Here is a 12,772-nt window from a genome sequence, read left to right as displayed (position 1 = left end):
ATTGAGGTGCATTCTGGTTGGGTGCATAGATATTGATAATTGAGATCTCATCATATTGAGTATTGCCCTTAACAAATATAAAGTGGCCATCTTTATCCTTGGTTACTTTTGTTGGTTTAAAACCTATTGTATCTGCAAATAAAATTGCAACACCGCTTTTTTCTGCTTTCCATTAGCCTGTAATATAGATGGCCATCCCTTCACCCTGAGTCTATATTTGTCATTTAAGGTAAGATGACATTCTTGTATACAACAGATATCTGGTCTGTGTTTCTGTATCCAATCAGCCAATCTGTCCCTCTTTAGAGGACAATTAAGCCATTTGCATTGATTGAAATTATTGATAAGCCTGATAAAATTTTAGGCTTCGAGTTGTTCAAAAGTCCAGTGGACGTTTTTAATCCTTTCACCAGTGTAGAAGTTGGAGTTTGATCAATAATTTCTGAGTTAGTTTACTTTTGTGGTGAAGGATTGCACTGGTCATTATGGAGAATAGGACTGAGAATATCCTGAAGAGCTGGTTTAGTTATGGCAAATTTCTTCAGTGCATGGTTGTCATTAAAGTATTTAATTTCTCCATCATAAATGAAACTCAGTTTGGCTGGATACAGGATCCTGGGCTGAAGGTTATTTTGTTTTAAGAGATTAAACGTCAATGACCACCTTCTTCTTGCCTGAAAGTTTTTGGCAAAGAGTTCTGCAATTATTCTAATATTCTTTCCCTTGTATGTTATGGTTTTCTTACATCTCACTTCTTTCAGGATTTTCTCTTTCGTATTAACTTTAGTGAAGTTAATTATGATGTGTCTGGTGGATGTCTTATTCGGGTTGAGTCATGCTGGGGTTCTGAAGCTGTCTGCAATCTGAATTTCAGGATCTCTTGACATATCTGGAAAGTTCTCTTTCATAATTTCATAAAGAAGAGCCTCTGTGTTTTGCAAAGCAACTTTGTCACCTTCAGGGATTCCTATGAGGTGAATATTAGTTTTCTTCAAATTATTCCAGAGCTCTCTGAGAGAATGATCCATTTTTGCTTTCCATTTCTGATTTTCTTTGGACATTTGGACATATTCAGAAGCTTTGTCTTCTATGTCTGAGATCTTTTCTTCTGCTTCTTGCACTCTGTTACCAAGAGATTCTACCATATTTTTCAGATCTTTGAGTGCTGCAATCTCTTGCCCTAATGTTTCAAAATCTTTGGTGGTTTTGCCTTTGAATTTATTGAATTCTTGAGTGAACTTTTGGAATGCTCCTTGAATTTCTATTTCTATCTTTGCCTCTATTCTATTAATCTTATTTGCGATCCAAATTCTGAATTCAATTTCTGACATCTCAGCCATATGTTTATATAGGGGATCTTCAGTTCCGTCTGCCACATCCTTTCTTGTGGGTGGGGGTTGACCTACTCTGGTTATTCATATTACCAGCCACATCCTTTCTTGGGGAGTTGATCTACTCTGGTTATTCATATTACCAGAGCTTTCCCACTGATTCTGCCACATGATTATTTTACCCCATTTGGATTTTCCCCTTGAGGTTTGTCAAGGACCCCTATGGTGTTATGGCCTGAGAGACTGGGGACCTTCTTGGTGTGATGGGGCTAAGTGGCTCTGTCTTATTTTCAGCTGGTCTCTGTCCTACCCTAGTGATTCAGTTTCTCTTGGTTGAAGTCTCTGCTGTGGAGAAATACCAGCAATTAAGTTGCCCCACCCCCCACAAACAACTATTGGGCAAGGAAAATCAAACCTTCCTTCAACCATACACCCAGGGTGCCCCTTTGAATAGTCCTGGGTGGTCTCCCCAGTTTAAGGGGTCCAAATCAGTTGTCCCAGTCAGCACCCATTTCAGGTGGAAAAGTTCAAATGTTTCCGGCAACTAGATAAGACGGGTCTGCTCACACCTTGGATATAACTTGCTCCAGTGCTCTGTTAGGGCAAAGGGACCCACCCAGAAAATGGGTTAGTCTGGGAAGGTTAATACTTCCTTCCCCACCTTGCACCCAGTCACTTGTAATCCCCTAGGTCTGTGACCCTATTCACTCCAGTAGGCAACTGCTCCCAGGGTTTACGACTGCCAAAATCACCCAGAAATCTGTGTCTGGCAGGGGGGCCTTGTGTGTTTAAATTAGGCTGTGAACGTTCTCTTACTTCCAGCCCCTGTCCTGGCTAGATTCTTCTGCCAAGTCACAGGCTGCTAGAGCTGGTGAAGAACTCAGCTCTAGGCAGCAAGCAAATTAGAGTTTACACTCAGATTTCAATTCCAGCCTCTGCCCACCCATTGCCTTTGTCTCAGCTATTCCCCTGAGGGCTGGTGCTAATGGTCTCTTTACTTACAAAAGTTACCAAGTCCATTCGGCCTGTGGCTGCTGTCCAGAACCTCTGGTTGCCCAGAGAGACAGGGCTCGCCTATCTGGAATGGTGTCAGTTCGCAGATCAGGATGCCACTGTTGCTGTATGGCTTCCTCTGAGCCAACTTTCTTCTCCTCACTCCTGTGCCACAGTCAGCACAGAGCAGCACCAGCTCTTTCCCCCTCCACTTCTCTCAAGGAGAATCCCAAGAATCTGGACTCTGTAGGTAACAAACCTCCAGACCTCAGGGTGAGGGGGGAGGAATCCTCAGAGTTTAATGTTGCAGATGGGGAATATATACAGTTTTATAGTTTTATGCCTGGCAGGAGGGTGCCGTGGCCTGCCAGCAGGGGTAGGAGGTCCAGTTTTTAGGGGGTCTCTCCCGTGGGATAGAGTGGGAGGATGTTTGAACTCTGCTCACTTGTTTGCATGGGGTAAACTGCAAGCCCTTTTTGTGGGGGAGGAGGGACTCCTGTCTGCTTGGTGATGGATTTTGTAACTTTTGATTGTATTTTTGGGGTCACAGCTTGCCTCAGGAAGGTTAAAGTGCACTCTTCAATCTTCTCTCTTGGCTCTGCTCCAAATCATCAGCTCTCTTGCTAAACTTCTGTCCTTTAAGCCTACTTCTGGACAGGAGCTTCTGTAAAAAGCTGGCTGCAGTCTGCCATCTTGGCTCCACCCCATCTCTTTGGTTTTGTCTTTCCATTTTCTTGTCCATTCTTTTATTTTCATTATCATCAATATTTTAAATTCCCTTTCTGTCAAGTCTTATAATTCTTTATAGGTGGCGTCTTCTATAGTAGCTGCCTCATGGTCCCTTGGGGGAGTTCTTCTCTTTTGGTTTTCCATGTTGCCTGATTTTTTCTGTTGTTCCTCCTCATGTGTTCTTTCCTCTTGTTCACCTCCTTGTTCTCCTTTTTCCTTCTCACTGTCTCCTTTGTTTCAAATAGAAATCCTTGCTCTTGATGACAGTATGTTGCAATATATCACCAGGACACCAGATGGTGCTGTGTTTTTCTTATGAGACAGAGAGCACAGCCAACAATGTCTATGGTCCTTATTCCAAACTTAGTTGCCTTCAGTGATCACCTGATCATTTTCTCAGCATTCAGGCTTTGCTGGGTTAGGAAGCTCACAAGAACCCTTCAGGAGAAGGTCTCACAGTGCCCCTGGAGTCTAGTTCCCATGGTATGCAGGAGTCCCTCAGCCTATCCTAAGAGTGGAGTTATGATTGCAGCAGGCAAAATTAAGATGGTTGTGCTTTAGGCCCCTGTGAAGAACTTCTCATGACTTTCACAATGGCAGCCCCCTGAATGCTGAGACTTTCTCAGTATGGCTGCCTCACCAGCCACCAAACTTGTGACAAATCCACTCCCACCAACTTTCATATCTGGTTGCTGTATACTGTTGGAATCCACCCACTTTTCTAAGCTTGACACTCAACATGCAGCTTCCTTCAACAACTGAAAACTCCAAAGAGGCTTCCTTCTGTCCTGGACCTCTGTAGGGGAGCTGACTGATCCAGCAGGTCATAATCACTTGCCTAATTCATCAGATTTCCATCTCTCTGGATCATAAACTGCATCTAGCTCACTGTTTCCTCGCTGTGCTCCCTGAGCTATGACTCTGGGTAAGGTCCTTGTGCCAGGTATGGCTGGGTTCTCTCTTTTTCTCCAATTGTTCTAGGAGAACTCAGCTGAACATTCCTTCTGGTCCACCATCCTGTTCCACCCCCATGACAGCTTTTTAATACATTCAAAAACAATAGTATTTTCCATGTCTTTTGATACTTTTTAATTAATTAATTAATTTTCCAGGTCTTTTATTGGCTGAGATTAATTTGTGAGGAACAGTCACCCTTTTAAAACTGGACTGCAATTTCCTTTAATGGAGACCTCAGTAAAACTGACACAGAGCCCTGATTCCTATGCAATTTCCTGATTTCGAGTTTCTGTGGAACTCTTAGGATTCTGCATTCTAAGCAGCCTCCTAAGCTATCTCAGGAGGTGGAAATTCTTCCTGCTGTTTTGGGTCACTGAGCTGATTCTCCCTGGCTGTGAGAAAGGCATTCACCCTGCTCTGTATGTCATGGTTCCCAGAGAGTCTGGCCCTCCCCTACTGTATCAACTGAGCTTGGCCCTGTCACCATCTTACAGGGTAGGTAGTAAGTCTTTTAGACTTTTGACATTCAGAGACAACATTTAAGTCAGAATTATGTTTTCTATCAGTTTTGTTAACTCTGTGAGGAGAATAAAAATGCCAACTGATAGAATTTGGGGGACAATGGGATGCTGTCCCAGGGCCCAGCACACAGATGTGTCTGAACTGTGAGTTGCCTTTACCATTTATGCTCAAAGTTTGGATCACAATGTTTAATTCCTAAGAGTGGAGACAACCTAAATGTGTTGGCCTTGATTTTGGAAGACCTGTATTTTTCGAGTTCACTACTTCCTAGAAACTGGGGAAGGGCTGAACGTGAAGGATTTTCCCCACTTTACAGATCAAACTGCAAATACAGGGAATAATACTTCCTCCGTTTGCTGGTGGGGTGGTTGAAGAGATAAGATGGATATGGTGCAGGTCTGAAAGTGGAACAGACCTTGGTAAATTTGAGCTCAGCCTCTTAATGGCACAGTTGAAAAACTCAAGGCTCAGAGAGGCTGGGAACCCCACCAGGGCCACTGAACCACATGCAGCAAGCCTGGGGTCCCAAGTTTGAGATGAATAACAATCCTCATGCCCTTTTGGCTCTGGCTCCCAGGGCTCCAGGCCATTTTGGATGGTCCCTGTCATACTGTTGGGGTTCCCCCAAGGCCAGATAACTCCAGGGAAGCCACCTGGGTGGATGAAGTCTGCAAACATTAAAAACATTTTGATTCTTTACTGCACCATGGCCTTAGTCTGGGAACTCTTTGTCTCTAGATGAGTGTGGCCATGGTTTTCTACTGTGGCCAAGGTCTGAGGAGGGCAAGGAGGAAAACTCATGGTCACATTAATGGGTAGAGTCTTGCACCTGAAATGTCAGAGCTCCCCAGCAGATGGTGCTCACCAGGAGAGTGGCAATTCGTAATGTCTAATGTGCTTGGCGAGAGGCCATTTTACAGTTTGATTCAATGCCTACAACCCAGGTCCGCCATCTCTTAGCTGTATGCCCTCAATCTTCTCCATGCCTGTACCTCCTCACTTACAAAGTGGGGGAATAAAAGTAACTGGCACCCAGGGTAGATGCATAAACTAAATGGGTGTAGACTGGATGCCCATTAAAAGTGAACCCTTAGGTCCCAGATATACTGAGAGACACCTCAAAGCCATCACTTGCAGAAAGAGACCCTTCATTGCACCAAGTGTAGGCTCCATGGCAGCAGGGACCCCTGTCCCCCAGAACCCCCTGTGTCTGACCCCAGGCAGAAGCTGAATACATGTCTGCCGAGCAACAGAATGAAAGCACATGTAGCAAAAAGAGCACAGATTTAGGGAACACAAGATTACAGTTCAAATCCTCTATATTCCAATTAAGAGTTGGAAGATCTTGAACGTATTAGTGATATGTCCCACAGGGAAATGAGCTAAGTAAGGATGGAAGCAGTGGTTCTTACCAGAGTCAATAATGTTCCTGCCAGGGAACATTTGGCAATATCTGGAGATATTTTTGGTGGTCACATTACAAAGGTGCTATTGGTATCTAGTAGATGGAGGCCAGGGATCCACTAAACAGGGCAGCCCTCGCAACCAAGAACTGACAACACTAGTCCTCACATGTCAATAGTGCCAAGGCTGGGAAACCTGAGATTAAAGGAACACTGCATGAAACCACAAAATTGTATACAAATGTTGATCACTATTAATAGTATTATAAAGTGAAATAAATGCAACATTTGATTTTTAAAGTGTAACACTATCAAGGGCTCCACAGGTAGTGTTAGTGTGGTTTAAATGTTTGCTTGTTCAAGAGATGAAAAGGCTAGAAATTATAGTACCTTAAATTGCTCTCTCTCACCAGGAGCTTCTTATTCTTCAAAACCTTGTCAAATGCTACCTAAAAGACTCTTGGAAAAATCAACTCTGCTCAGATCTTCAGCCAAAAACAGGAGGCCAAGCCTGAGACTGTGTTTCTTAAACTAATGGAAGCTCAGCTGCCATGGCCTTCAAAGCACTGAGTAACCCCCCAAATGGATACTACACCTGGCTCTGAGGTCTTCTGCCAGCTGAGACCATTAGCCAAAAATAAACTGCATTTCCAGAAAATTAGGCAGGGCTAATTTTAATTTTATTCTCTGTTTAGGAACAAAGGTCCAAAGAGGTTAGACTCTGGGCATCTCCTCACGTCCCTGCAGAGGCCTGAGTCTCCCTCCCAACACATGCTACATTGTTTGGTAATCGTCCTTCTGCTGCATATGGGTGTCCCAAGGACACAAGCCCAGTCCAGGATTGTGACTTACGTGCAGGATGATGGAATGAAGAGTCCCATGTCCCACTGGCATCTCTGCCCTCACTTGCTGTTTCACGCAGATGTCGGATTCTGCAGCAGTGAGATTGTGGGCCCCTCTCTCTGCACAAGAGCTTTTTCTATTAAAGAAACACCCTTGTCCCAAGCAAGGAGCAGTCATCTAGCTGTGCAGGGACATTCTTTAGTTGGGGGGCTCACAGTTGCTGATGATCTCCCAGGGCAGGGGAGACAGAAGCAGGGTGTGTTTGCAGTTTTAGTCGGGCATCCTTGTGACTCAGAACAATCATTGGAGCACTTTGGGCACATCAGTGTCCTGCAGAAATTCTCAAGCATCAGAAGGACTTGAAGAACATCCTGAAATGCAGATCCCCAGGCCTCCCCTCTCAGCTGGCTCAGAAAGCAGGAATTAGGGGGTTGTGTTCATTTCCTAGGGAGCCGGTAACAAAACCCCACCAACTGGGTAGCTTAGGTTCTACATGCTAGAGTCTGAAATCAAGCTGTGGGCAGGGTAGGTTCCTTCTGAGGGCTCTGAGGAAAAACCCTTGCAGTCCTCCTCCGAGTGCCTGGGAGGCCAGCAGCCCTTGGCACTGCCTGGCCTGTGGTAGTGTCCTGGCTCTCCATTCTGTCTGTGCTCTGGGCCCTCTCCTCTTATTAGAACATCAGTCAAGCTGGATTCAGGGCTTCCCTACTCTAGTAGGGCTTTTTCTTAACTCACGACATATGCAGCAACCCTATGTCCCAGTCAGGTTACCTTCTGAAGTACTGGGGTCAGGACTTCAGTCTGTCCTTGTGGGGTGACAGGGTATATCCCACTCAGTGCAGCGACTGAGCTGCTCACAGGCCATGCTGATTCTGACATGTGCCCCATGACCAGGGCCCTCCCATGACCCATCCCTGCAGCCCCTGCTATGTACACAAGGTCTGTACACCCCACAGACAGGGGTGGCCTGTGACAGGCCTGCAGATGTTGAAAAGGGTAGAACTGCCAGAGCAGGGCCTGGCCTGGGCAGAGAAGGACAACAGACCAGGCAGGCTTCCTCCCTCCCCACACTATAGTTGTATGGGAGAAGCTGCTCAATTTCATTTCCTAGCTCTTCAAGTGGTGACATAGCAGGTGCCCCAAACACAAGATTGCAGAGAAAAACAGAGGATGAACAGGGCCTGCTTTTTTCTTAGTTTGAAGGAAAAGCTCTTGGTCTGGGGCAGCCTTCTCACAGGCTTTTTGTTTGTTTGTTTTTTTGAGACAGAGTCTCACTTGGTCACCCTCAGTAGAGTGCTGTGGCATAATAGCTCACAGCAACCTCAAACTCTTGGGCTCAAGCGATCCTCTTCCCTCAGCCTACCAAGTAGCTGGGACTGCAGGTGCCTGCCACAGTGCCTGGCTATTTTTAGAGACCAGGTCTTGCTCTTGGTGAGGCTGGTCTCAAATCTGTAAGCTCAGGCAATCCACTGGCCTTGGCGTCCCAGAGTGCTGGGAATACAGGCATGAGCCACCACACTCAGCCTCTCATAGGCATTTTTTCTGCTGAGAAACCATAGAGAGGAGGACCATGGGTGGATGGAACTTGGCTCTCACTTCAAGCAGGGGTGGGATCAGTGTGATGATCAGAAAACATCCTGGGGGACATCCCCAGTATGCCTACCTGGACACCTTTATATGGTGGCTGAACCTGCAGACCTGCTCTGGCAGGCGGCCTATCAGCCTTCAGGGCCCAAGGGGACACCGGGTTAGCAGAAAGGTGGGATGAGGAAGCAGGAGTCACAGCTCAGGGCCTACACAGACCATGCACCTGTGGCATGTCCTCTCCTGCCCTGAGTTTTTATGTGTACTGTTCCCTAGAGTCTCCCTGCCTAGAACAGATGACCTGGGTGCTCTTGCTGCATTTTGCTAACTCCTATAAGTGATGCCACCTAATTACAATCCATGATCAGAAATCTCAAAAGCGTCCTCAGCCTAACTGGACAATCCTGCCACATTTCCCTAATCAGTCCACATTTCCATGTGAGAAAAAAACATCTCAGTGGTTGAAGCTACTGTTTTTCTGCTAAAAGCAGCCAGACACAACACCTAAATGACACAAGAAAGGATGTCTCGTTCTCATTTTCTTTTAAAAGGAAACAATTTGGATTCTTTAGACTCCAAATTGAAGCGTCTTCTGGCACACAGCAATGAGACTGCTGTCTGCTCGTGTTCTGTGCCTCAGCCTCAGCCTGTCATAGGCTCACATGTGCTGCAGCTGCTCTCAGAGGACTCCCAGACCCAAGCACAGACAGAGGAAGGCACCCCGGGCCAGTGGTCCCTGCCGGTCACTGCTGGTCTCTTGAGCTGAAGTTCCTGGGCCTGGGTTTCTAAGACTATGGGAAGGGTCGTGTGCCTCTGATTAGGGGGCACTTCTGGGGACCTGGAATGACACAGTCTAATAGGCTGTGGTTGCAGGGACAACTACTGTTCTGCTGCCCAGGTCAGGGGGACCAGGGAGCTGCCATCGCCAGTGGTTGAGGTGCACAGGCCTGTTGCGAGTCTAGGCTGATGTGGCCCTGCTGGTGCTCAGCTGCAGCCAGCCAGGACCTATGACAGGCTGCACCACTGCTGCCTCCCCAGGGCACACTGGGAACAGGGCTCTGCCCTGCCCATCAGCCTATGGCTGGAACCCAAATGCCCCTCCCCATCCTGGTCCTCACCTCCCTCCAGGCTCTGATATTTCAGGCTCCTTCACCAGCTGCCAGGTACGACTCTGCCATCTCCCTCCTCTGAGCATTGACTTCACTGCAGGAATAATACACCTTTCTCTTACACACCCCTCAGGACTCAGCCAGGCATGAAAGCTTCTCTAACTACCCAGGCTGACCTCCAGAGACCACCAATGACCACAGCTCATGTCCACAGTGCTGTTGTCATCTGCAAACAGCTAACCATGGTTGCATATTGGTGGCTGCATAAAAGTCAGCCCAGTATCTACCCACCTGACCTTCCTGGCAGGTGGAAAGCATCTCTGATTTGTCTCTGCCAGCCCCAAGCCGGGGTCAGTGTGGGTCCAGGCTGATCTGCTGCCTCTGTTCCAGTCCCCAACTCTGACAAGTCAGCCATAGCCAGGTGAGCTCTGTTGTTCAAGTCAGCTGGACCAGGCCTGTGTTGTCTGCTTCCTTTGCTGACCAGCCCCTGTGAGGGCAGTTCCACCGCCAGGCACAACCCAGCTGATACCCCAGACTCTGCAACACCTCATCTCCTACTTTGTGCTACTGTCCCCCCTCCTCCCCACCTAAGCTGAGTCACTAGCCACAGGGGTCATCATTTTCACTTGCTGAACACTCCTACCATGCCAGGACTGTGCCAACAGCCTCATTTAATTCTTATAGCCCCACACTGCAAAGAAGCCACTTCCACCTTGCCTGATGCTGAGACGGAGGCTCTGTGGGGTTTAGTGCCTTGCCTTACGTCACTCCAGCAGTGGCAGAGCCAGGGCCTGGCCCTAGCAGTTTCGCTCCAGGGCTCCGGCTCCTAAGCACTGGGGACCTGCCTTTCTACACAGGAGAGCACAGGCGCCCTGAGGCCCAGAGGTGGAGCCAGCACCATGGCAAAGGCAGGATCAGAACACAGCCCTGATTCCCCTTCAGGGCCCTATGTCCCACCTCACCAACACCTTCACTTCCATTGTCAGAGTTGACTTTGTCAGAGGGGCAGGGACCCTGATTCTGCCAGAGGACCCTGGTTCATTTGGGGCAGGCTCTGCCCCAGGAGTGCCAGCCAGAGGACTTACTTCTCTCTGTTGAATATGATGAATTCCTTCCGTACAGTCTCCAAACACTGCTGCAGTTGTTCATTCTGTCAAAGAGCACAGAGAAGTGACTAAATGATGGAGCACGTCCTAGAAGACATGGTAACGTAGTCATGGAGGGTAGAAGATTGATCTGGATGGGAACCTCAGACATTTGAGACCAGGGATAGGCTAAGTGGCTGGCTCTGACTGCAAGGATGGCTGGGTCCAAGAAGAACCCTGCAGACAGAGATATTTTTCTCAATTTTAAATTCTAAGTTACATTAGATGGAGTATGGGGTTGGTAGTCATCAGGCTGGTTTCCTGACCATTCATTAGACCCACTTAAGAGGCATAATGAGAAGATATACAGGACCATCATATTAGCTTTCAGATGCTTAATATACTTTTATAGAGAAAGGGGCTGGCATAGGTTGAACTATGTCCCCCAAAATGGTATTCTGAGTCCTGATTCCCAGTATATGCAAATGTGACCTTATTTGGAAACAGAACTTTTACAGATGTGATCAAGGTAAGATGGGGCTCTGTAGTGACTTAGGGTGGACCCTAAATCCAATGACTGGTGTCCTTACATGAAGGCCACAGGGAGACACAGAGAGAAGCCACATGACAATGGAGAGAGAGTAGAAAGATGTAGCCATAACCCAAGGGCACCAAGGATGCTGGCCATCCCATAAGCCAGGATGGCCAGGAGGGCCCCTCCTCGGTGGCCTCTGTACAGAGGATAGCTCTGTGAATTCCTGAAATTCAGTCTTTCAGTCTCCAGAATTGTGAAAGGATAAATTCTAGTTGTTCTAAGCCACCCACTTTGTGGTGGTTGTTATGGCAGCTCCAGGAAACTAATATAGAAGCCATGAAGGCAAAATGCCCAGGGTCACCAGAGGCATCACCAGGGCAATGGATGCTCTTTCTAAAGGTGCTTTGGGATTTCCCTGCACAGTGCTCATGTCTCAATGTCACTTCTTCCCCCTCTTCATTAGAGCTGCACGAGCTTCCTGCCTCAGTAACAGCGCTAATAGGAGCGTAAGAGTGGGAATGTCCCCATCCCTGGCAATTCTTCCACACCTCTATACTGTGAAAGGTCACTTGATTGATGGTGGCATTATTTATTGCCACAGAAGGCAACGGGAAAGAAGGGAAAGGTCCCCTTTGGGCTACAGAGTAGCCCCACCCAATCACTATCATGCAAGTATAAGATTCCTCTTCCAGAGCCTGTGAGAAATGCTCACCAGAGAACAGTTGGCCTTCGTGCCATCTTTGGACCTATTCTTTGCCAATCTCTTCTTCTTTTTGTGAAGTGGCTTGGATTCTAGAATCATTTCTTCAAGTTCAAATGTGGGGTCACAATTCAATCTCCCTTTCTACAGGGAAGCAGAAAAGAAAAGATTGTCTGAATTCCACTTACCACTGAATTTTCTTTTCTTCCATTCATTTAGTGTGACAAATAATGATTACTCCTTTGGGACACACTAGTTACATTATTTTCCTGATGATAAAGAGCAACATTGTTTAGAGTGGGACAGAGTCTCACTATGTTGCCCTCGGTAGAGTGCCGTGGTGTCACATCTCACAGCAACCTCTAATTCCTGGCCCAAGCAATTCTCTTTCTTCAGCTTCCCAAGTAGCTGGGACTCCAGGCTCCAGCAAGAACGCCTGGCTATATTTTTGCTTTTGCAGTTGTCATTGTTGTTTAGCAGGCTCAGGCTGGTTTCGAACCCACCTGCCTCAGTATATGTGGCTGGAGCCCTACCCACTACTCCAAGAGCAATGTATTGTCACTGCATCCACCATTCACTTAACCAGATACTCCAACCCCTGGGAAACCCTGCACCTGTGACCCTGGGTCTTCTTTCTGTGCATGTTTTGTACATGAAGTTGAGTCCAGTTTCCCAACCTGGTTTTATTCACTTACTATTTTATCTTATACACAGTCTGATGCTATTACTGTCTTTTTTTATAAAGACCATTCTAAGTAACCTAATTTAAGAAAGCCATTTCTGATCAACATCTGTCTGACTCCTTGTCGAGGAAGTCAGGAGGAATTTTGGTCTCCTTGACATCCAGGCCTTGGACCCTAGATCCCTGGTGGGCATTTTATGTCCTAAACCCTAGACCTGGTGATGACCCAGGACATCTGTCCTGCAGACATTGTAGCCTGGGGGAGATGACACCAACAGCTCTGCAGTGACTCTGGTAGAGAC

At 47.1% G+C, this 12,772-nt stretch overlaps 1 protein-coding gene across 1 annotated transcript in view; it reads right to left on the bottom strand.

The window, feature by feature from the left end:
* Window positions 1–12,772, bottom strand: part of STK32B (serine/threonine kinase 32B) — a 416,355-nt gene that overhangs the window by 17,978 nt on the left and 385,605 nt on the right. The window contains exons 10-11 of the mRNA XM_003800212.1: window positions 11,801–11,932; window positions 10,554–10,618 (exon numbers count right to left, since the gene is read on the bottom strand). Of these exons, the coding sequence (XP_003800260.1) occupies window positions 10,554–10,618; window positions 11,801–11,932 (197 nt within the window). The remainder of the gene's footprint in view (window positions 1–10,553; window positions 10,619–11,800; window positions 11,933–12,772) is intronic.

Source organism: Otolemur garnettii, unplaced genomic scaffold (genome assembly GCF_000181295.1).
Source record: "Otolemur garnettii isolate 467f Iridium unplaced genomic scaffold, OtoGar3 scaffold00171, whole genome shotgun sequence".
Taxonomy (NCBI): Eukaryota; Metazoa; Chordata; class Mammalia; order Primates; family Galagidae; genus Otolemur; species Otolemur garnettii.
The sequence above is the reverse complement of the archived record's forward strand: the minus strand, read 5'-3'. Positions and strand labels throughout refer to the sequence as shown.